Source organism: Artemia sp. Qi Xiang Cuo, chromosome 3 (assembly GCF_049724085.1).
Source record: "Artemia sp. Qi Xiang Cuo chromosome 3, ASM4972408v1, whole genome shotgun sequence".
Classification (NCBI taxonomy): domain Eukaryota; kingdom Metazoa; phylum Arthropoda; class Branchiopoda; order Anostraca; family Artemiidae; genus Artemia; species Artemia sp. Qi Xiang Cuo.
The window spans coordinates 80,153,014-80,178,489 of NC_142796.1; the positions used below are offsets into that span (position 1 = coordinate 80,153,014).

Here is a 25,476-nt window from a genome sequence, read left to right on the forward strand (position 1 = left end):
ATCGTCTCAAAGAATTGGAAACCACCCTTAAAAATGGTTCTGCATCCAATGTAGAATAATTGTGGAAGGGGATATGAAAAAGGTGGGCTACAAGAAGAAACAGCAGAAAAAATTACCAATTAGCAAAAATTTTCTTTTTTTTCAAATGTTACAGTTTTATTACCTGTGTAGGGTTCAACCTAATTTCTCGTGCAATACAGTCGAAATACTTCTGTTAAATTTATTTAGTTCTGATTAGTAGAATCGACCAAGAACTTATGTAGGATGACCAGTGAATTATGTGGTCAACGCGTAACGCCGGTGGGTAGCCTAGTCCGTGGACCCATGGGAGTCTGTGGTGTTAGCCATTTTCATGGCGTGATTGCTGATATGTTTTGTTTGTAGCTTCTGGCGCTCATTACTTATCCTATAGGTGGATTATAAGTTCTTGACACTACGTTATTGGCCTTCTTATCTTATAAATTATTCGAAAATTTACATACAGAGGGGGAAAGTAGGAAGGGATAAAAGAGGAAAACATACGTGTTCCTATATCCTTTGGCCCAAATAAGCCAGAGTTGACCATTTCTCACTGTTCAAGGAATTAACCAAGAAGCTGAAACGAAGATTGTCATTTAAGTACTTGCGCTCTGAATGGAGATCGTAATATTATTTTAAGATTCTTTGTCAACTTAATATTAAAATCAAGTAATTTTAATATTCCCATTAAAATCTGGATAAACTGAGATTTATACTTCTTCCATTCTGCAAGGAGATTAGGTTTATGTCATGAAAACGATTTATAATTTGGCTCAAACGCACTGTTATTCATCGCAGAGGATGAGGTGAGGAGTGACTGACACTTTCGGTGAGTCAAATGTTACAGCTCGGCGGTAAGAATTTTAGTGAAAAATAAAAGAAGGCATGCAAGATTTCATGAGCCTTCAAACAATTTTTCTTTCAAAACTAAGCTTCTAAACCATGGCAGAGGCTTGCAATGAATGCAAACAAAAAGAGGAAAACAAACCTACAGGTTTGCTCTCTTAGGGTGATTTTCAAGGAAGTCATGCCTTTTATCTTCGTATGGCTAAGTAAGACGAACAACTTTCCTAAAATCCTTAAGCCAACTAGAAAATATACAATAAAAACTATAAAGTGTCATGTTTTGACATTTGTAAATTTTATTTTCGTTCCAAAACAAAAACAGAAGCTATCACTTTTTGATAACCTGAATAACATCTTCGTCGTTCATTATATGACTGATACCAACTCTTTGGGGTGAATATTTGGTGCTAGTGCCCTGTAAAAATAAGCTTTTAAGCAGTTGTAAAAATTTTCAGCGGAATAATACAATAGGGTAGCATATCCCTTTTATGACGGATAAATTTAAGTTCCAGATTTTCCCGAAATATGACCCTCGTAAAAAGTACTAAGAAAAAACACATACTACCAGTACTTGAAACCTCTAACTACCCAATAAAACAATACTAATCCCTAAATTGTTTGATTTACAATATAATACCACTGATCTATCAACCCGGTATCCCATTAACTAGCAGAAAAAAAACAGTTATTTTGAAGAGATACACAGACCATGTACGCCAAGCATACAAATACGTTTCTGACATACACGGAGAAATCGAAGATCTAACCGGTACCAGTGGTGGCCAAAAAGCCCTTAATTGCCCTTAGCTACTCAGAGAAAAACGAGAATTTCGACTGCAGTAAACTAAAAAAGGTATTAAAGATATAAAACGTAAAAAAACTGAAAATAACCTTTGGGCTTCTAAACAACATATTGATTTTTCTTTTTAGCATATTGGGTGTATCTAATATAAATTGGTTATAAAAAGTTTTTAGTCCATTTTTACATGTAGCACAAAGTAAAACAAAGCCATCAATCACTGATTTAATCGGTACGAGTAGACAAACAGGTTGCATTATATATAATAGAAGTCGAAGTAACTACTTAAATACGCAGTAGATATATTACTAAATATTACTGTTTAGTGAAGTATATGTTTTCTACGCCAAACATAGTAGCATACTCTGTATACACACCGTATGTGCAAACACATCCAACAATCCAAGGGAGAGGAATCAGGGAGATTTCCAAGGAGCAGAGGAAGGGGTTAAAAGGCGAAACACTTACATTTTTAGGCTTTAATTTTAACTACCTAAATCCCCCCCCCCAGGTGAGGGTGGGAAAGTTTTTTTTTCAAACAATTTGGGTTAATGCCTGGAAATACCCCAATAAGAACGCGTACTGTATGGGAGGTGGTATATAATACTATTTCTTACTCTTCCCCTTAGTTTTCACAAATACTAGAGTAATTGGTCAGTGTGGTATCCAATGCCATTTAATTTAGAGCCCTAGGCTAACCATGATTATACTAGGCTATGTTTAAAATCGTTACAAAAAGCTATTATAGCAAAGTTTACCGCAGATAAAGAAAGGCAATTTGAAGTCAAAGCCTACCCACCCTTTATAGTTAGTTTTCAGCGTAATATAACCTAACTAATCATAGGTAGACATCCGTTTATTGTTCACAAAAACTTTTAATACAGTTACCTATTATTCTATTGAGCACGAAGTTTTTAATTACGCTGTTTAAGGAAAATAAAAACCATGGAACGTTGTAACAACAGAGAATTGAGTCAACAATTTCCTATAACCCTTGAATATTGGTTTTCCACAACTGAACCCTGTGAAAATGGTAGCTATGGAAGCTGGCAGAATATGGCATCAACAGAAGGTTAAACCCACCAACAATGGTACCCAGGGAATAACTTTTAAGTATAAGAGATTTTAAACAAGGGAACTTGCACTCATGTTTGCGAAATTTATCGTGAATATTGTCTTCTCTAGCAATAGTGTTTTGAAGGGAATTCATGAATGAGATGTTAAAGACTCATAAAAAACTGGCCACTAGTTAGAATAATTAGCCGAGGAACAAAAAATTTCCACGGGTGTCTTCTTTTGCGGGTGTAAGTACCTCTATCTGTCATTTCAAGAAGGTGTCAATATCATTTCTGTCAATGAACAAGGTAACAATATCCTTTTCTGTCACATTTCGAAGTGTCATTTTTGTAAAACGTCATATTTCTGTAAATGAAATATGGAGAGGTTTCATTCGTCGTAAGCTAGAAGTTCTAATACCTTACTGAGGGATAAAATAAAACTGATGAGACGCAACTTGACGTTACAGGCCATGCACTCCCAAGCACTATAAAAGCCTCAAATGGCACCGGATCAAAATTTGAAGATCGTCATTTTAGTCGGGACGGTTAAAAAGTTTAAAACGTGTGCATCTGTGGCCACATTATAAACACAATTTCAAGGGTAAAGGCTCCAAATCATGCAAACAACATATATAACAGCAAGATTCAAACAAACGTTTTCTAAGTCAACACGATTACACTAACTTCGTAAAAGCATAATGTGTCATCTATGTGCTATTTGTGAATTATCATTGAAGTTTCAGGCACGGGAGTGTTACAGTAAACATTAAATTACCTGAAAAAAGTACTTCCTTAGATCTTACCTTTATAACATAGTATAAGAGTCAATGGACTAGTATTTACTAAGTAAAGAGGGACACTACGTGTCCCCCACATATTATTTTCCCTACCCCACTCCATATAAAACGGGTTGCCATACCCGTTTGTATCATACGGGTGTTCATATATAATTTTCTTATTTCTGAAGGTTTTTCAAGATTTTAACTTGGTTTTCGTAGAAATCGTTCAACCGAGCATGCTTCCGCATTTCTATTGAATTATCTTTATTCTGCACTATGCTCCAATTAGATTCCTGCTGCTTTATTCTTAGATGTTTGTAAAGCCTGTGGTTCACTAATCCACAGTGGTCTTCTCTCTAAACTTTCTCATTTTGGCGTAACAGGTAGTGCGCAGTTCTTTGATTTAAGTCTTATTTGTTGGAAGAACAATCTCTCTTGATCCACTTGTCCATTCACCAAAGTAGACAAGGGTGTCCCTCAAGGGTCAATTTTGGGGCCAGTATTAATTTAACTTGTGTGAATGACCTAATTTTCGCGGTCAGAAAGGAAAATCCTTTATATGGTTCTTACCTGTGACATCCTACATTTTCCCGTGCCCAAAATTTTAGTTTGCTTTCTTTGGATTTTCTTGCTGCCTTTCCTGATAATAGCACCCTTATTAATTCAGGGAGAACAGGCTAGTGGACTTTTTCGACTGAGTTTTACCTTGGTTTGATGCTAACTGTCTTGCCCTAAATGTTTCTAAATCTAGTTTTTTTTGGGGGGGTTTTCTCGTGTATCTCAGTTTTGCCCTAAACTATCTGAAATTCCTATGTCCAAATGGTATATTAATAGATCAAAGGATGGCCATGTCCGTTTCTTAGCCATCCTTCTTGATGAAAATTTATCATTTAAGAGGCATACTGATTTGATTAAAATGAAGGTATGCAGAAGCCTTGGTATCTTAAGATTGCTCTAACATTTTAAGAAAGCTCTTTCACCGTTTAATTCAGTCATATGTTTCCTATTACTCAGTTACGTGGAGGTTTGATTTTCCTTCTTGCCTGAAACCCCTTTCTGACACTTAAAACAAAGCCACAAATCTAATTCAGGCAGCAAATCGTTCAGCAACTAAACCGTTGCTGGATGTTGAAAAGCTTAAAAATCTTTCCAGTACATCCTTCACTTGCCTTCAGCTCGACGGTGATCTTCCAAGGTCACTTAGATGTACTTCATCCTTTTTATTTTATCAGTCAGATTATCAGCTCCATAGCTCTCGGATTATTCTAATTCCGCATGCTCCAACAGTAAGATCTAGTTTCAATCCCTTAGTAGCGTATCATATTATATGAAATATCCTTCCTGATTCGGCTCAAGAATGCCACTTGTTTGGCACCTTCAAAAGACTTGAGAGTTTGTTTTAGATACAACTTATTTTGGCCATTGATTACCGGTCCACCTTTTTCTGACAGATCAGAATAAATTCGTTTAACTTCTGAAATCTGTCCCCCCTCTCTCTCCCTCACTCACATTAACTTTCTCTCGGTTCATATATCTCTTTTTTTAATTTTTTTTTTTCTATGTGTTGGTTATGAGTTTGAATAGTGGTTGGATTTTCCCCTTCTTTTTCAGGCCTATGGGCATTTGTGTGGATTTGTGCATTGTATTTATTTGATGATTTTTGTTTTTTATGTGTCTGTTGTTGTTGAAAAGATGGGAACCATTTGGTTTGAAATAGAAATTTCTAGTGCTATTTGTAAGGCTTAAAAATGATCTCAAAGGCTAAACAGCCCCCATACAGGGGTTCTTTTTGCGATGGGCATCCCTACAAACCTCAATAGCACCAGATCAAAATTCTCATACAGCCAATTCACTCACAATATTCTAAAGGTTCAAAAAGTAAGCATCAAGGGAGGGAAGAGCATGACCCACGCACAACCAGGGGAATGGGCCAAGAACTACAGAAATGGCCCAGTCTTGACCGATACTTTTTAGTGTAAAGGGTAGGTAGGCTGCATCTTGTTAAAATGAGAACACAGCATGAAATTTTGATTTTTACGACTGAAGGTACCAATTGGGACCACAACAATGCAAGTCCTTAGTCCAATGACAAGAAAAAATTTCAGAAACAACGATACTTCCTCCGATGGCACACAAACAGCGAATCTATTGCACAAAATAAAGAAACACAACAAGTAAAATTAATGACAATTTGCATGATGATGGAAAAAAAAGTAATAAGAAGTACCGTAGTCAAACTATAGACAAATCAAACTGTTAAAAAACACCTATTTTCTAGTCTATAATACTGATTAGTGGTTTGTGCCAATAGAGACATAAGAACATTTTATCGATATTCCGATGTCAATATTCTAGTAAAAATGAAATGAAAATTGTTAAATGTCTTACCCAAACTATAGCATATTTGAAAACAGCAGCCAAAGTTCTGTGAATTGTATGACATACATGTTCTACGGAGCACCCTCGTCGCAGAATAAGACAATCATCAAAGTCAGGGGGTTGACCAGGTTTCTTTGTATAAACACGAATAAGAGACAAATATTCCCATATCTTTTCAAGCATGTAGTCTAAGTTCAACTCCATATTGCAACTAAAGATAGAAGGAGGAAATTATTGGCATTGTTTTTAGTTGGATCTATAAACACAGCCCTTCTTTACTAACCAAATACTTTTAATGTTACATGGAAATGGCTGGGATATTTCAAGAGCAATTATGAAAAGAAACAAACTCCACATGAGAGCAAATAACCGACAGAAAAAAAAAAGTGTTGTCAATGACCCATTGCTTCAACAAGAAAGTAAAACTGCAAGGTGCATTTAGTACCACCACTGTAAGCAATGGGATTTACCAAGTTTTACATGTAAAAAAAAGACATCATGCTCTCAGAGAACGATCTATAGAGCCAAAGAGACGATGGAAAACAGATATAAAATAGACCAATGGGTCGGTTATCTTTAGTTGATGAAGGCCATGGTCACATAAGATATATTTTCGTTCAAAACCATCGATTTTTACGTCACAAGATAAAAGTTGTCTTAATAGTTGGTTTTCTAAATCGTTATTTCTTTTTATATCTTCTTATCTTTTATAATACAATTAATTCCACCACTTTTCACATCTACCCTATCCCACCCCCTTAGTGGTAACAAAAAGGTAACAAAATTACCTAAGAAAGGTAACAAAAATGAGCGTGTAACTGGAAAATATTAAAATACCAGAAAAATGAAAAGTAAGCTAAACAACCAATTTAGAGGCTTTGTTAATATCCATATACATGAATTTATCTTTGTGTAAATATTGGATTGGTTGATTTGCCCCAAAGATTAAATGGTAGCCTAATGTAAATACATTCTACGACCTTCTGTCGTTGACAGAAGGTCGTTGACATGTATATTTACCAATACATGTAAATACATTCTGTCGTTGTCAAGTAAACTTCGAAAGGTTCGATGTTCGGTGGTTAGTTTTTCTTTTCTTCCTTTTTTTGTTTAGCACTGAGGATGATTTGGCGGAGGTCCTTGTTAAAATATTTGCTTATGTAGTCTTTTTAATTGTTCACCACTGGCTAGCAAAATCCTCGTTTTTTCACCTTTTTTTTATTTTATTTTTCATTTTGTTATTTTATTTCCTCTCTGAGTTTCATTTGGTAGCCTAATGATGATTACTGATTGGAAAGGAGAAGGCGAAACAGTTTTTTGAAGAGAAACAAAACAGTGACGTTGTACGGTAAGTAGCGGAACATATGGGCTAAATCGTAAAAGTAACGAACTTCCAGAAGGACCGGGCCCAAAGACCCTCGATCTATACCTGTTGACGATTAACCCTTAATTTAAGAGCTTGCATCACTTGAATAAAGTATTATATTTTTAGATGTTAAAACTTCAATATCATTCAGAGTTTTAAAAAAAAAAGAAATTTCGGCTTTTTACACAGTATTTTATTATCAACCCACAGTGAGAGAGGAGGGGGGGGGGGAGGGGCCCAGTAGTCCAATCCAAAGAACCTCCTGGAAGCATTGATGTGACGGCCAAAAAATGGTCTTCTGTGACAGCAACCTCCCAAGGAAATCCCCATAATCTTCACCGACCTTGAAGGTTAAACGGGTGTTCATCTTACTATAACTAGTAAGGCTGTGCACCTTATAGTTTCGCATGCCGTTTTAACAGATTCCGGACAATTTCTGCTGTTCATAATCTTCCTCAGTTATATGTTTTTTCACTGAATTTACGATGCCTCGGGCGTTGTGTGGATTATCTGTGGTACAACAAACACAAATCGGCGCTGCTATTTTTTATTCAGTTAAACTCGTCTGTATATCTGTCAGAAAAGAAATGAAACCTAAAAAGTTTTTCTATAATTTGTTTTTTTTTTTAATAAAGATCAATATTATAAATAAAAAAAATTAATCTAGACAGTCAAACCTAAACCGGAAAGAATAAACATAAATAAAAAAAAAGTCGAACTTAAAACAAACAGAGATTAGCAAACATAAGTGGTGCGCTAACACCCTTTCGACGAGCTGATATATGAACAATTTCCCGTGGTTCAGGTGGAATACTAAAAAAACTAAAAAAAAGCCCATTCAAGATGGATTTGATAGTTTATTTTTTTCATTCCAAGTACCCAGGTATAAAAGATTATTTTGAATAGGTCATGTAGCTCCCACTCGTACCTAAATTAATGATGATCAATTAGCGTCAGACATCCCCAGAATTATAAGTCAACTAGTAATCACTAGACACTGTGGATAAAACAATAAAATTAATTCGTAATGAAAAACCTACCATCAGTAATACTTGAACCATAACTAATATGCAATCATGGGAAGACATCGTGTTGAAAACTACTGAAATTTATTTAAGGGATTCTATATAAGCGGATTTTCAATTCATGGGGATTGAAGCAACCCCAACAAAGATTTGAACAAAATTTGTCACATTTCTTCAAGTCCAACAAAAACATCATTCGTTTACTCTCAACACTCTACCTGTTGAATCACATTTTGCAATGATGAATTTCAAAAACATTATCATGTTTCATTTTATTTCTATTCGTAACCAACATAAAGATTCTGTTTGTCAAAAATACGAATAAACAACAGAAATGGCTTTCAACGATATTTAGGATAACTATCGGTCATCCTTGTCTGGGGTGGGAGGATGACATAAAGAAAGATTTAAAGGAAATGGGAACTTCCTGAGAGGGTGTAAAGAGGGAGGCTGTGAATAGATTGGGATGAAGGAGGAGCGTATGCAGTTTCACTATATAGTTTCCCTAATTAGTTTTATTATAAGAAACTATTAAAATAAATTTATTAAAATAAGAAACTTAAATTAGTTTCTCCTCCTTCTGAAAAAATAATATTTTCCAAAATATAATAGCATAGATTACACATCAAGTGTCAGGCGCCTTATACTGCTAAAAAAACGTGCACAGTAACCTTCTTTCAATCTTTTACCAGAACAGATTTTTTTTTTCTAAAGAAGAATATGTTGAATTTTTTTAATTAATAGTTTTACGGCATACCATCCCTTTCCCCAATAACTGTTTCAAACTCAAAAACACCAAAAAGATGAAAAGTTGAGAATAAAAAAAGTAAATAAAAAAAACAGAAAAAGGCTGTCTTGCAATTCTGTCCACTTCTTCCATTGGAATTTGGTCAATTTTATTATAAACGTATAAACAAGGTAGATATACTCTGTTACCAGAAATAACATCAATCAACTCATCAGCAGTACAATCATCACGGAAAAGTACCTAAAATTGAATCTGATAAACTTTATTTCAAGGCTGTCGGAATAAGGCTACACTCTTCACGCCAAATTATCTATCTTTTAAGTAAAGAGTGATGGCTTCTCAAAATGGAGAAATATAAGGTTTGACTGAACTTACAAGAGGGATTAACTCTAGTGATTTTTACGGTATTGTAAAATATCATTTATTTCATGCGTAAAAGTAACAAAGAGTGGAATTATCGGATTAATACTGATTGGCAGGGCTGTCAAAATTTTAACGGTTATATTTACATCTTTCACAAGTGGAACAGTAAACTGATAGTAAACAGGTAAAATTTATACCTATTTATTTACAGCAGCACCATATACTAATAAAAACAACGAAACTTTGTTTCTGCAAAGTAAGAAAGAAACAATTGTTAGAAAATCAGTTTTGAAGAAAACTTATTCTGCCTCTTCACCCCCGCACTTTTTAAGATTCTACAAACACTGTTCTATCCATACCTGTTTTAACTTCGACAGAAGATTTTTTAAGTTTAGCTTAGAACCTTTTTACTTGCCATGCGGTTCGCAGGAGCAGAGTTATTTTTTTTTAAGTTATGATCTATTTTCGTAAAACCTTTCAAGCCGCAAAAATATGGAGGAAGCAAACTTTAAAATAACTTTATGAACCCTAATTTGGGTTACAGATCCATTCTTGAACATTCATCTAGCATAAAAAACTAGCATCTAGCAAAAAATAAGAAGTCAGTGATTTTGAAGAAAAAAAAGGTTACAAATGGTAGCTTGATCCCCTGGCTTAATCCGTGTTGTGGATTCATTCCTGGAAATCTTATCTGCCTAGTTTGATAGCTTTTAGAATTAGAGAGTGGTTTTGTTCTCCACTTTCAACTTAGTTAAATCAGATTCTTAAGGAACATAACAAAATTACAATATACTAGTCAATGAATAGAATATTAACAAAAAAAATGCAGATAAACGTGCCTTTCAAAAATCACGATATTAAAATTACCAGCTACATTTATTTTATTTTTTGTTTGCTTTCATCCTTAAACGACGACGATTAAGGAGACATTCACTATAGGCAAAAGGTCTAATAACTATCCCACCGGGGATGCCTTGCTCCCCCTCCACCCCCCCCCCCTCAGCCTCCCGAGCAGGGGTTGTAAATTATATAATCTGCCCATTGTTTACATGCCGGAGTCATCATTGCGAAAGGGCGGAATGTTTGATCCTGGATGTGTCTGAAAAGGCTAAGGACATTATAGCGACACTCAAGGGAATGTTGACAGGGATTTGGAACTAAATCAAAAGGCACTATATGCATCCAGGTTATCAAAAGGACATATATACAATATCTTAGAAACGGCTAAAAATAATAATTTTAAACTTGCAGGGTAACTTCTACTACTACTACAGCAACTACTTGTAACTGCGATTGTGACTACTTGCGACTGTGACTATGACTACGAGGTCGAGACCGAAGGCCGAGACCGAGCCCGTTGATTTTTGAATTAAAATGAAGCTGCTATCAAGCCATGGCTAATTGGAGATAAAGCCAAGACAGATAGACTACTTGCTACTGAGACTATGTCTACTTACAGAAAATACCGAGGAGGATGAGCAAGATCAAATACAATATATACATGATGGTTGTCTAAACAGCGTATCAGCAATATCTCAGGAAGGGCAGAGGGTATTAAGTAAAAACTGACAGAGCATGTCCAAAAGAGATCGAGGGCAACCGCCTCCCCTTACTCTTCTAGATACACCTTCGTCCTTTTTAGATCCCCCCCCGGCTTAACCCAGAGTCGATGGTGGTCATGGCCCTCGGGGTAAGAATCGTCGCCAAATTTCATCCTTATTACGCCAGGGATACAATGCTCCCCACAGCCCCCAGAGAAAGGGTTATAAATTCTGCAATTGGCCCATTGTTTAAATACAGGATTTTCATAAGGAAAGGTCTCCGAAAACGCTAAGCGCATTAAAGTGTAACTGCGACTGTGACTGCTATTACTGCTACTACTAGTGCGACCGCAAATACTACTGCTTCTTCTACTACTACAACTAGAACTATTGAATTGGAATCAAAAGAGTTCACATGCATCCTGCTTCTCAAAATGGCATCGCGCATCCAGGTTGTCAAAAGACCTTATCCGAAATATCTGAGGAAAGGCTAAGGCTGTAAAGTTAAAATTTCAGGGAGTGTTGAATTAATTACAAAAAGAGGCAAAACGAAGAAATTTTCAGTCAGTAAAAAAATAAGAAATTCCCCAAATACAGATATTTCGGCAAAGACCTCTGCTAGACCGTCTTGATTGCAATACGAAGGTTTAAGAAAATTTCAAACCATGGAGAAAATAATATCAGAAAGAGAAGAAAGATTCAAAATTGAAATCAACATGAATTAAAGGGAAAGAAAGTGTTGTATTTTCATTTTGTAATTTGTCTGTTTTTTTTCTTTTTATTTTCAAGCTTCAATTTTTCAAGTCTTCGTTTTCCTCGATACAGATTTTGTTTATGGCAGAAACATCTGAGTGGATGTTTACTTTATTAATTGGCTGAAAATTTTCCTCGTTTATTGTGAGTTTGATTTTAATCTCAGCACTGTTCCAGACTCAAGGGGCGGGGGTCGAAAAGATACACAATTGAAACTATAACATGATATAAAAAACGCTAAGAACCCAGTAAATAGATCCCATGATAGAGATTTGTTAGTAAGGCAAGGTATTTTAAAATCATCTAAGCTAATTTAAAGTTGTCAAGCAAATTAAAACCATACCTCTGTATTATTAAAAATTTTATATTCATGGAGAATCATTTGAACTAGTTTTTCGTCAACTTTTGTGAGAGTTAGTGTTGAATTGAATGCTATGCCACCACCTTTCTTAATCTAGAAGAAAAAGAAGAATTAAAATTGACAAAACCAAGTAATTCCAATACCTTATTTAATGAAAAACAAACGAGCACTTCTAAATGAAAGAACATCGCTTGTAAATAAAAAGGCTAAAAAACGAGTACATATAGATGTTTAAAATCGATATCGGTGTGCTATAGGCGAACGATGTATCCCTACATTTAGTTATTAAGTGCTTAATATTTTAATGAAACAATTTATTCTACCAATACTACTTAAGGATCTATTTGCCAGTAGTTTTAAACCAGTTTAAACCTTAATAAAAGACAAACCTTCAACAATGCCACATATTGTCATCTCCACTTTACTGGAAACTAAATACATTACTTAAATTGAGAGTTTTGTTTAACCAATTATTCTTCAATACATCCGAAGGAAATAGATTTAAAAGGAGAAAAAAATGATGAAAATTAGGTGTATGTTAGACTAGTGAAAATATTCAGATTGGTACAAATTTACTAGTATCAACAGCGAAAAAATCCTTGAAGATTGAACAGCATTTCAATTTTTCGCATTTTACAATAAAAAACTGTTTAAACATGACTGTTTAAACATATTTTGTCTTCGTAAAGCACAGATAAAACTAGCCGCTGGTAGTTTTTAGGGGAGCGATCACATGACACTTCTTTGTGATGATTTCTGATGATTATTCGTTGCAACCCCTGGTCGTTTTAGTTTCCATTTCTTTATTCTTAATAATTAATATTCATTTGAAGCTTTGATTTCACTTTTAACATTCTTTGGAAGACATTTTTTTTTATTTTAATTTTGATGGTTTTCTAATTGACATGGTTTTTTGTGTATATTAATTAGTTGTGGTAAAATTAGCAGTCGTAATATTTTTGGTGGATTTGGCTCTTGTAAAAATAATAATAATTAAAAAAATAATAATTGTGATGGAGATAAAGAGTGAGGTTGAAACTTAAACAAACAGTTATTACTTTGCAGCCTATGCAACTAATATCTATCAAACTAGTGCAAACGAACCGTCTGGTGATATTTCCCTGTTTGTAGGATTATGCAAAACTTGCTTGACCAAAAATAAAACAGTATGGAATTTTATAAAATAGACATAAAGCACATTATGATATTATTTACGCTGCAGAGTAGGTTAAAAAATGAACAAGAATGGCCATTGTGTTGCATTCTAGCCACCATCGAAGCGCTCTAAACGGGCCGTACCAGAATTGGGGCTTTTCCCTAAGCATTTTGGATCATGCACCAGTTGGTTCTAAGTAGTGAGAGACTGAGGATTGATAGTTGCACAAATTGTGTTTTTTCATTTTGGTCACAGGATAAAAAGGGCGGGAAAAAAGTGATTTACCATCAAATTCTGCGTTTTCTTATGCTAAACTGCTTCAGAGACTCTTACTTTAATTGAGAAGGCCCGAGGAGACAATGCGATATCGAAATAATAGATTTTTGGCTGGCATAAAGACTTCAAAGACGAGGGGTAGACAGTGGAGGAGCAAAAATAGATCTGGGCAATCTTCGGCAAGTTTTTCAGGCGAAAACTTACCAAAGTTATATAGCTCTTAAAGTCTGACAATCAACACAGTCTCCAATTAATAGCGCCAAAACTAATCAAGCAGAAGTTAAGGGAAAGTAACATCGTAAAGGATTGACGTGTACCTAAAAATGATGAAGGTTGTGTCAAACTGTTTAGACACCGCAATAACTATGTGAAGGAACAAAGGTTTTCTAATACGACCTTTAGACCAAACACCCGAGTTCTGAGTGGTACGCAAATAATCTTTGAGCCATAAGATGGCATGAACGGTGAATTCAAAGATAAAGAATATATTAATTTTCTTTTTTGACAACTGCGGGGTAGTACATGACAGATTTGTGCCTCAAAGACAGACCTTAACGCCACTTTCTACAAATTTTTCTTGCACGACTGCACTGAAAAGTGAAGAGGAAACAATCAGATATTTCCAGTCAGTGGTAACTTCACCGCAACAATGTTCCAAGCCATACCGTCTTCCATTTGAAGTCGTACTTGGCCTGTAAGGGGTTGTAACGGCCACAGCCTCCGTGTAGCCTTTATTTAAGCCTGAAAAACTTTTTTGTGTTCTCCAAATTGGAAACCACTCTGAAACACGGCGTTTTGGATGACGCTGCCACCATCCAGACGGCCATAAACAATTTTTCAAAGACATTTCATACGGTAACTTCCAGTAAGTGCATGAATAATGGGAGTCAGGTTGGCAGCCGGGCATCAGCAACCGGACAATCTATTTTGAAAAATCTTGAGGTATTGTTAAAAACTTATGGATAAATTTCAATTTATTACTTCAGTCTCATTACTTTTGGACGCATGTTTTATAAAATGCTGCATTCTTGTTTTTAATTTGTGGGTTTTGAGTTTTCAGTAAAGCGCTGGTGTTTCATAATCACAACAACATAAAGAAATATCATTAGTCAGTTTGTTTCCACTAGTTTTATAGATTCATGTTGCACAGACTTCGAAGCAATAGTTCGTGTTCGATTGGCTTTTGCTTCTTTTTTTCGTTGAAAAAAAAGAAGAAAAGAAAAACATTTATATTGCTTGAATAATAAACTTGAAAATAACTATTTATAGTAGCTTGAGAGGAATAAGAGTAACCAACACGAAACTTGTTTCTATGCTGAAGGTCGGGTTATTTGCCGTTTCATTTTCATATATTGTCCGAAGCGCACACACGAGCAAACCTTTAGGCTCTCTCACAGCGTCAAAGTGTTAACTAACAGTGTCAGCTAAAAATTTTCTGCTAGCCTAATTCTCAAAAATGTATTTAACAAGAAAGAAAAACAAAAAAAAAAAAAAATGCAAAATACAAGCTTAGGAGCAAATTCGGCAGTCAACTAGGCTGCTCTTTCCTTGAAGATAACATAAGTCTGTTAAAACGACAAGCCTGTTTCTAAAGTGCAAATGCCCCCCTCCCCACTCCACCCACCAACAAAAGTTGACAAGATCTCTAGTTACTAATATAATCAAAAATGGAATTGAAAGATAAATTACAAATCAGTTGACAACAACCCATAAAGAAGTTGTTCTGAGAACATAGCTTCAGGAACTTAGTCAAGAATACTAAACTAATTTTATTTTGAAATTCGAGGTTAATATAGTCTTTTTTAATACTAATTTTCGTTTTTTCTGTTATCCCGGGGAAACAAAAGTATTACCTAGCAAAAACTGCATGCTAAATTTTTCAGAAACGTACCAATCGTGCGGCAAATATATATATATATATATATATATATATATATATATATATATATATATATATATATATATATATATATATATATATATATATATATATATATATATATATATATATATATATATATATATATATATATATATATATATATATATATATATATATATACATATATATATACATACTATATATATATATATATATATATATATATATATATATATATATATATATATATATATATATATACATAAATATATAAGCTATCTTTCTACAAGCCTTTAGTCATCTTTCTACAAATTTCCAGTAGCCTGCTAGCGCTGGAGAAAAACGGGGGGCATTTTATTTCAATCCATACAAAACTAGGATAACCTAGTGTCAGCCTTTGGGACAGTAAACCTCAAGTCAACGGGTTTTTAACGAGGGCGAGTTCGATAGTGCACTTTTTATTTGGATTTGATGCCACGTCATATTCGAGGGGCACCAGTCTCTTTTCGAAAATTCAAACAATTGTTTTCGCAACTATATTGTTCTGTTAAATCCGTTTAATAGTTCTATATTTCTAAATTAGCGACAAATGAGAATTTTCTTTTTCTCAGTAGACAGATGCTAAAAGTTATTAAGACAAGAAAAAATAGTTTAGATAGTTTTAGGACAAGGGGAAACATATCCCCAAAAACAGGTACATTCTTAACCAAAATTATGCCACCAAATTCAGCATTTGTGACATACGCATAAATATTTTTTTATTATCACCTTTGCAGACGCTCTTACTTTCACTTTTGTTTGTTTTTAGCCTCAAATATTCTGCTTCTCTATATTACCTCTTCTGATGGCTTTGTTCCCAACGTATTTTGTTATTAAGCCCATAGTCTTCTATCTTTCTTCATAGCCTTTTCAGACTTGTTTTACCTGTCTATGTTTTTATTCTCGAGTCTTCTGTCTATGACAATCTTGTTTCCACTTGCTTTCATCATTGAGCCGACAGCCTCGTGCTTCTCTCTCTCTCTACCCACTTCTAACGCTCTTGTTTCCACTGATCTTTGCTTTTAGGTGTTTCTTTTAAAAACCTCTTCTATCGTTCTTGTTCCCACCTGCCTTTGCTGCTGACCCTATAGTCTTCTGTCTTCCTCTATAACCCCTTGTTTTTGAGCCTTCAGTTTTGTTTCTCGCCATAGCGTTTTCTAGTCCCTTCGATCATGTCTATCTTCGCCTGTTTCCTCTTTTTGCCCTCTTTCTTCATTTAGTCTATCAAATACAAAGAGAAAGGCCATCAGTTCACGATGAACTGAAGCTCTCTTTACTGGAACACTTTTATTTTTAGATGATCCAATTCCTACACTCTGTGAACAATCTTTATATATTTTTCAACAAAAAATCGCTTGGGGAGGGGCCACCTACAAGAATAACAATTGACAACTGCAAAGTTTGCAGTTTCACCAACTTGGTGATCCCCAGGCATACCCATAGGGCTCAGAAAACAAGGGGCATATTCCGAATATCCTGAGGATTAAACATATTAAATTGCTATATTTATGGTGGGAATTTCAGTTGACACTGTAGATTTTTCATTAAATAGTTGTTTGGCAGCAGCTACTGGAGAATTTCCCCTTAAATTTGTAATATACTTTGTATAAACCTGAGGGTGCAGTTGGACAAACCTTATTTTCACTTACTATAATGAAGTTAGCTCTTTGTGGTTGGTGACAAATTGGTCAAGTTGGTGACAAGTTGGTGCCAAATCACACTAACGAAAGAAAACAAATCCTTCTTTTAATTACTCAACATTCATTGTGTGTATTTAAGGAAGCTGAATCTAAACAAATACATGAAAAACTATCATGTCTGTGTTTTTTATGAGAACACTTTTATTCTTGTTCTGTAAGATAATGACGTATTTGGACCTGAAAAAAAACTGTTTAGGCTTTTTTGCCTAAACTGAAGTGTTATGTTCAACCCAGGAATTGTATCAGATTTTTAACACCCACAGTCTTTACTGAATAATTTTTTAAGATGTTTGTGACGTTTCAGCAATTCTATAGCAATCACTGATACACTACTCCTTAGGTAATGCATTGCTGCCTCTATCGTCTATATAATATTTTATTTTAATAATATTAATAATATTTTAGCTATTAAAAGAAAAAAAAACTACAACAGCATTGATTAGAAGTTATTGCATAATTCAATTATTCGGATAATCTGAGGCACAATAATATGGCCGTTGCACAGAGAATGCAAAAGGGTATGTACAGTTGAAGCCTCTCTTTCCTCAAAATAATTTTGAGCCAACATATCTTGCTTTAATAATAAACCAAGACATAAAAATTAAAATTTATTAGGCTATAATAAATTAATGTTTGAAGATGGAAGTTTTAACTAAAAATTTATTATTAAAAAGAATAAAATAAAAATGATAAATTATATAAAAAAAAAAAAATATTAAAAAAAAATCATTAAAAAAAGAAAAAATAATCATAAAACAAGCAAAAGTACTTATAATAGGGAATTTAATTTTTTTATTAAAATATAAGAAATTTGGGATTTCAACAATTTCTAGCAAGTCCTCTGAATTTCTTAAATATCGACTTTTCTTCTTTTCTATTCTGGCTACTGCATGAAAAATCACTTACACAATCAATCCTACTGACTGATGACCAAATATTTACTGACCAAATCCTACTAACTAAATCCAACTGACCAAGTATTTAAATTTCCTCTTTTATAGGAGGAACAAGGCATCCGAAATTTTGAACACCTTGAGGCACAGCCAAGAAAGCACAACATGTTATAATAAAAAGATCTTACTTTAAAGTATATATTTGGTTTCCTTCTATTCAAGCGAATGCCTACTGATTCTAATTCCTTTTCAAGTAATCCTTTTTGAAGGTCACCTTTTGTAGCATCACACATCATCAATATCAAATCAGCTGTTCTTGCAACAGCAATAACCTAAAAATAAATCTTTGAAGCAATTTTCCCTTTAATAGTGCAAAAGAAAATGAAAAATAAGGATTAGTCCCCTATTCCCTCTTGTTCTTCTTCTTACCACCACAAAAATGTGCAGTTCATTTTATTATAAATAAAAAATCAAGAAATACAATTGTCGTCGAAGTCAGCGCACTAAAGCCAGGCCACAGTCTGCCCCAAGTGTATTGGAAAATAATGTACATTGCTTCTGTGGTGGTAAACTTGTTTTTACTTACAAATAAATAAAAAAATCAACTGAAAGTAAGAAACAACATCAAAACTTAAAATGAAAATAAATTATTACGTATATAAGAGGGTTTGCCCCCTCCTCAGACACTCCCTCTTTACGCTAAATTTTTTAAACCTTTTAAAAAATATTACTTGACCAATTATTATTTATCTCTTTACATATAATTTCAGGTCTGTGTATATTTCAAATGGGGCCGGAACCCCCCCCCCCCGGTGCAAAGTCACCCCGCCAAAACCCAGTGAGAAGGGGTTGCCCCTCCTAACTCCCTCCCTATTTTATTTAATTTTTTAATATAACTATTGCAAGTTGTTTTATATAATGTATTAAATAAAGAGAAAAAACGAAAAAAAGTCTCTTACTTAGAGTGTTATGTAGGAGGGGCAACCCCCTTATATGCGTAATAATTTCTGTTCGTTTAAAGTTTTAATGTTGCCCCTTCCTTTCAGTTGAAAAAACTTGTTTTTTTTTTTAATTTAACAAGTGCAAAGGATCCATATCTTTTCTGTGTCCAATTCTTTTTACTTGGGATTTTTTAGTAACTTTTAATTGACATTACGATTATTTAAAAGAAAAGAACGTAAAATGCAGCTACTTCCTGCATTTCCTTGTTTGAAATTAAAATTTTAACGTATCTATAGATCACTTATCAATAACATATGACCTATCATTTGATACAAAACGGCCTAAAAGCTTTAAAACTAGAAGCCTTTTACATGTACAGCCCTTGGAATGGCATATACGCGCAGTCGTATGTGCGCGAGTGGGCTAAAAATCCACAAGTATTTACATTAATTGGCAAATTAAGAGCAGCAAATTTCACAATCACAGCAAAATTAAAAAATGAGATACAATATTAGACATAAAACTCAGTATTTGCAGATTTTCCAGTTCTTAAAAAAAACATAAATTTAGCCAACCTAACGTTTTAAAATTTGTAGGAAACATTAATTTTTCTAAGAGTCTTCACATAAATTTGGCATTTCAAATATCTTTAGACTACACTTGTGTACGAAGATAAAGTTGCAGATGGTCCACCTGATTTTCCCTGCAGATGGGAAATTTTCAGGCCCAAATTTTACAGCGGGGAGATATTTGTAGGATCAATTCAGGAAAAAGAGATTATATTCTTCTTTACTTCTACATTCCGCTAAACTTGGTTTCTCTTGTCAGAGACATGTACATGATGTTCACCCATGTTACGACCAGAGAAGGTCTCAAAGAACTCTTTAAAACATCGACTGGTTTTCTACAAGGTTGGTTGCTGTCACTGCAGCTCTTCAATCTTTTTTAATTGCAGTCCTATCACTCATGGACAGCCCATACAGTGCCCTCCCAGGTAGGGCAGCCAAGGCACACTAGCTTATTTCGAAAGTATAGATTCAGCTGCTGAGTCCTTCTGTGCCTCAAAACAAAACCATGTGCTGCTCACGTAAACATGAATCTGAGGTAAATCCCAGCCTCCAATTTGGAGGGTATAGTATACAGTGGATTGAGGAATTTACTTACCTTGGTAGATTACTCACCTTTGACAATAAACATTCCAAAGACATACCGAGAAGAATGGCACTTGAAAACTCCACTATTAAGACCTTGATGGCCATTGGGTTGAACAAGAAATTATCAGCAACGCTTAAATTGAGAGTATTCAAAAAGCTCAATCATCCATATTGCCATTTATGCCTATGAAACTTGGACTCTTGAAAAATATGGTCAGTGCTATCTTTGAAACAAAACCAATGCGACGCATTTCTACCAATGTGACGCATCACTCACCATAATAGTCTTCAACACCAAGCTTTTTTAGTTTCAAGGCTGAATATACCATTCTCGACAGAACAAACTACAAAGATTTAGATGGCGGGACACACAAAATATAATGAAAACACCCATCTCCTGAAAATAGCAATTGAAGGCCGTTTATATGACTCATCCTAGAGGGCACCACCTTCCCCAAAGAGATGGGAAGACAATTTACCATCCCTTAACACACCGTACCTTCTCCACCAGGCAGAAGGTACAAGCTCTTATAAGAGTCACATCAATATACTGGTGAAAGAAGAGGCCGCAAAACGACCTTCGAGGACGTAAAGTACTTTAGTCAAGTCTATAGTTACGGTTCGTTAGTCAAGAAGAGCAGATCTAATATTTAGTTAATTGATCAAGACATTTTCTTGAATTTTGCAGTTTAAATATGCATTTCAATACTTGATTTATGGCAAGATTTGATTCCTGCTGCTCAGTCAAGTTGAGCCTTTTATTATATGAAAGATAAAATTATATTGATAAAAGTAACTGACAATTGTGATAATGAATTTTCATTTATACACTAAACTTACCTGTCTTCCTCTACCTTTGCCCTGTGCAGCACCTTCAATAATTCCAGGCAAATCCAAAAGTTGAATATTAGCTCCCTTATATTCGATCACCCCAGGAATACATGTTAATGTTGTAAACTCATAAGCAGCTGCTTCAGACTGTGTCTTTGTCAAGGTACTCAACATAGTAGATTTGCCAACTGACGGGAAACCAATTAATGCAACTCTTGCATCTCCAGACTTGAGTACATCAAACCCTTCTCCTTTTTCACCTCCTTTTTTGGCTGGCTCAAGTAGCGTAGATCTATATTTTGCTAGTTTTGCTTTCAGTAGACCAAGATGATATTCCGTAGCTGTGAAGGATATACTAGATTAACAAAATTCAGGATATCAAATGATAACAATTCCAAAAGCTTTACAAAGATTTTGCCCAGAGAAGTTCAATTTTTACCAATCCTCCTCCCCCTTAATGTGAAAGATAACACAACAATAACAGGCCTTAAAAATTACCAAAACAAGTTCTCTCAATAATTCACCCTAGGCCGCTCTGGCTAACACATTCCCTGATCTGTGGACAGTCTATCCTTTATTACAGACCAATGAATATGAGTTTAAATAAATATGGTAATATTATAGAAGACAGTATCTTGAACTCTCCATAGAAATGGGAGAGGAGCCAAACTTGTTCCAGACTAGAGCATTCAGAATTGTGGAAAATAGAAACATCTTGAGTAATTTAAGAGTACTCTTTGCTCAGAATTTTTTTAAAAGAACAATCCTGTAAAAGTGGCTTCACTCTTTTATACTAGTCAATAAAATTAGACAATTCATGGGCTAACACACAAATATTACAAGAGAGGGCTGGTTCGCCTGCCAACAATGATTTACAGGGATAATTTATCTTTGAAAAAAAAAATATCAAGAAAAATGTAAAATTTATTAATCTAATAAATAAAATTTTTTAGAAAACCTAAAATAATTTGACGAAGTATGCCAAATTTATTTGTGATTCAAAATAATTTAAAGTATCCATAAATTTCAGGAAGTGTAGAAGGCTTTACTTTATAGCCTAAGTATGAGTCATTGTGCGCAATGACATTGAGGATTCAGATAGGGTTGCTAATTAAATTTTTATGGCAGATATCGACAACAGGTCATCAACAAATGTCAGTCTGTAAGAAAATTTCTTAGCAAGGCTATTTATCATAACTGAAACAAAGAGGAGACCCAGGAGAGTATCTTGAGGAGATTCAATGTGGACAGGGAGAGGGTTAGAATAGTGATCCAGATATTTAACAACGTGTGACCTACTTAATAAGAAGGAGGCACCCAATTTCACAAGGAAAAAATAAATATAGAATTAAGTGACACATTTATAAACTAATATTTCATAGGCAGCACAACAGCACTGCCTAAGTAATCAGCAAAGTTGGCTCTATGATTTTTGTTTTTATCAAGGCACTTCTTATAGAAGGAAATGTTGTAGAAAATTTGGAGGGGCTAATTTGATTGGAAATTAAAAGTTCTGGTGCAATTTTTAAAAGCCAAAAGTGATTGGAGGTAAAGCTGCCCACTTACGTCCCTATTTTCCTCCAAAGACATCCAATAACTGTTCCAATAACAGGTTATTGTGTTTAGTTGGGACTTTCAGGGAATGACGAGGGGGATTATCAATTGACCAAAAGGCAGCATGTGCATGCCACTACTACTACTACTACAACTGCCACATCTACTGCAACTACTACTAAGACTATTGGTATGAAGGTGGAAATGTCAAAAAATTAACTGCTACTAGTACTACTACTGCTAGTCCTACAACTACTACAGCTAGGGTATTAAGGTGTGAAAATTTCAGTGAATAAGAAGAGAGAAGTTGAACTAAATCGAAACACACTATGCGCAGGCAGGTTGTCAACCGGGTGCATCAGTAATATCTCAGGAGCAGCTTAGAGTATTAAGTTGAAACTTTCAAGGTCTGCTCAGGGGGATGAACATGCCTTGTTACTGCTACTGATAAAGGTCGTAAGGAGACGCTTTCAGGGGATCATGAGGTAGAAGTTGATCTAGTATGCATGCAGAGTGCCAAAAGGATGCATCACAAAGAACTCAGGCGCAGCTTATGGAGTTAAGCTGATACTTTTAAGATATTGTCAATGGGATGCTGAACTAACCAACAGGTGCCATGTATATACTAATACTAAGGCTACTACAGTGGCGATTGTCATTACGATTTAATATTAAGGATATGATGCTCCTAAATAAATGAGGGCACCCCTCAGTGTATGGCTATTAAGAATAACTTGTCTGCCAAAGGGGAGTTTGATTTTAATTAAATAAAATAAAAAATTGATATGCAAGATGTCACTAGAAATTATCAGCAATATCTCTGGAAACACTTTCAAGGGATATTGAGGAACAAGTTGAACTCCTGAAAAGGGTTAGTTAGAGTATAAGTTGAAACTTTCAGGATATGCAAAGGGGGATGTTGAACAAACCAAAGGCACACTATATATTCTAGTAGGAGCATCACTACTACTCGTGACTAATACTACTGTGGCTCCTACCACTCCTGAGTCTCAGTGGCTTAAGGTGAAATTTCCAGGGACTGCTTAGGGGGATGTTGACTAAACCAACACACACTATGTTAGTGAAGGTTGTCAAAATTATGTATCATCAATTTCTCAAAAATAACTTTAAGTTGAAACTTTCAGGGAATGTTGAACTACTCAAAACCACTATGTGCATACTGTTACTATTACTACTACTCAGGCTAAGGGTGCTAAGTTGAAACTTTCAGGTCTTGTTAAGGGTGATATTCATCTACCGAAAAGGCACAATGTTCATACCACTACTACGACCTCTAAAACTGCTACTACTAGGCCTACTACTACTAGTACTACTGACGCTACGGGTCTGAAGGTGAAACTTTCAGGGAATGTTGAACTAAATAAAAACAGACTATGTGGATTCAGGTTTTCAAAAGAGCCTATCGGCTGTATCTCAGGAGCAGCTCAGAGTGTTAACACTTTAGAGTACTAATCTGAGACTTTCAGGGCTACTTATATTACTACCCTGTTTGCTACGACCTATACTACTACTAGTGCTAATATTAAACTAAGTCAAAATAGTTTAAGTGCATACAGGTTGTCAAAATGGCATAAGCAGTATATCTTAGGACTAGAATAGGGTCTAAAGTAGAAACTTTTATGGACCGATTATGTTCCTATGAAACTAAATTGAAAGGCAATTTAGGCATGTTGGTTGACAAAAGGACATATCAGAAGTACCCAAGGAGTGGCTCAGGGTATTAAGCTGAAACTCTCAGGGATACTACTATTACTTTTGACACTACTAATGCTACTACTATTATTGAACTAAATAAAAATTATCAAGTGATCCAGGTTGCCAAAGTTGCATAGACACAATATCTCAGGAACGGACTAGGGTACTGAGTTTTATTTTTCAAGGGGAGTTCAGGCAGGTGCATAAATAAATTAAAAGGACGTATGTGTCTCCAAACTGTCATAGTTCTTATGTGCAATATCCAAGGAACAACTAGGGGTGTTACATAGGAACTTTCAGAGCATGTTATTGGGAGTGTTGAACTAAATCAAAAGACACTACGTCATCCAAGTTTGTCAGAAGGGTGTATTTATGATATCTTAAGAGCAGATAAAGGTATTAAGTTGAAATTTTTAAGTCATGTTGAGAGGGATATCTAACTAAATATGGATGTTAAAAATGGATATCTGCAATATCTCTGGAACAGCTAAGGGCATTGAGGTGGAACTCCCAAGGGATGTTGGAGTGTATATTAAACAAAATCATAGCACACCATATGCATGCATGTTGTCAAAAAGGTAGTATCAGCAATATCTCAGGAAAAGTGGAGGTTATTAAATAAAAACTATCAGAGTTACTACTACTACTGCCAATACAACTTATGCTACTATAGCTTTAATGCTAGTGCAACTATTTATGACTGTCATTGCTTGTGACCGCCGTTAAGGGTTCTTGGGAGGGGGGGGGGGTTGGAAGAAAAGCAATAGTATACAATAATGAAACTAATGTACTACATAATAAAGTTTTTTATTTATCAATTTTCATTAAGAAGTTGTGATCCACTGAGGCTGAAAATACCATTTTCACAAACTTTACTTGATAGAGCACAAAAATCATACTTATTCAATAAGTTGCAAAAGACTCTGTTTAATGTGAGGCACGATTTAAATGCATTTTTCCAAATTACTAAACATTCAGCCCACATTGTATCCAGCACAGTGTTAGACACAGGTTGTGCAGATTATTGTTTAGAATAGGGTAAGATAACCAGCAGTTGGACATTTCATCACCACTTTAACAGTTAAATTACTTTAGTTTCTGATACCATACTGGATATGACAAGATGTAAAGAAGAAAAGAAAAGAATATTTCCAGCCAGTGACAATGTATATACAATGCAAATACTTTGGCCAAGAACTCTGCTCAACCTTCCTCAGTGGATGGACAGTCCTTTGTTTACACTGCGGATGGTTCAGCGGAGGTCGTGGCTGAAATAATTACATTATATTTTCAGTTT

At 34.9% G+C, this 25,476-nt stretch overlaps 2 protein-coding genes across 2 annotated transcripts in view; one reads left to right on the forward strand and one right to left on the reverse strand.

Annotated features, from left to right (window-relative positions):
• Alr (Evr1_Alr domain-containing protein Alr) overlaps positions 1-25,476 on the forward strand; it is a 160,384-nt gene that overhangs the window by 12,894 nt on the left and 122,014 nt on the right. The window lies entirely within an intron of this gene.
• The window catches only part of LOC148954597 (developmentally-regulated GTP-binding protein 2), a 43,975-nt gene continuing 19,636 nt past the window's right edge, over positions 1,138-25,476 (reverse strand). Inside the window, exons 2-7 of the mRNA XM_089086632.1 lie at positions 20,919-21,250; positions 18,171-18,314; positions 12,019-12,129; positions 9,110-9,258; positions 5,889-6,099; positions 1,138-1,279 (exon numbers count right to left, since the gene is read on the reverse strand). Coding sequence (XP_088942758.1) covers positions 1,193-1,279; positions 5,889-6,099; positions 9,110-9,258; positions 12,019-12,129; positions 18,171-18,314; positions 20,919-21,250 — 1,034 coding nt within the window. The 3' untranslated portion in view covers positions 1,138-1,192. The remainder of the gene's footprint in view (positions 1,280-5,888; positions 6,100-9,109; positions 9,259-12,018; positions 12,130-18,170; positions 18,315-20,918; positions 21,251-25,476) is intronic.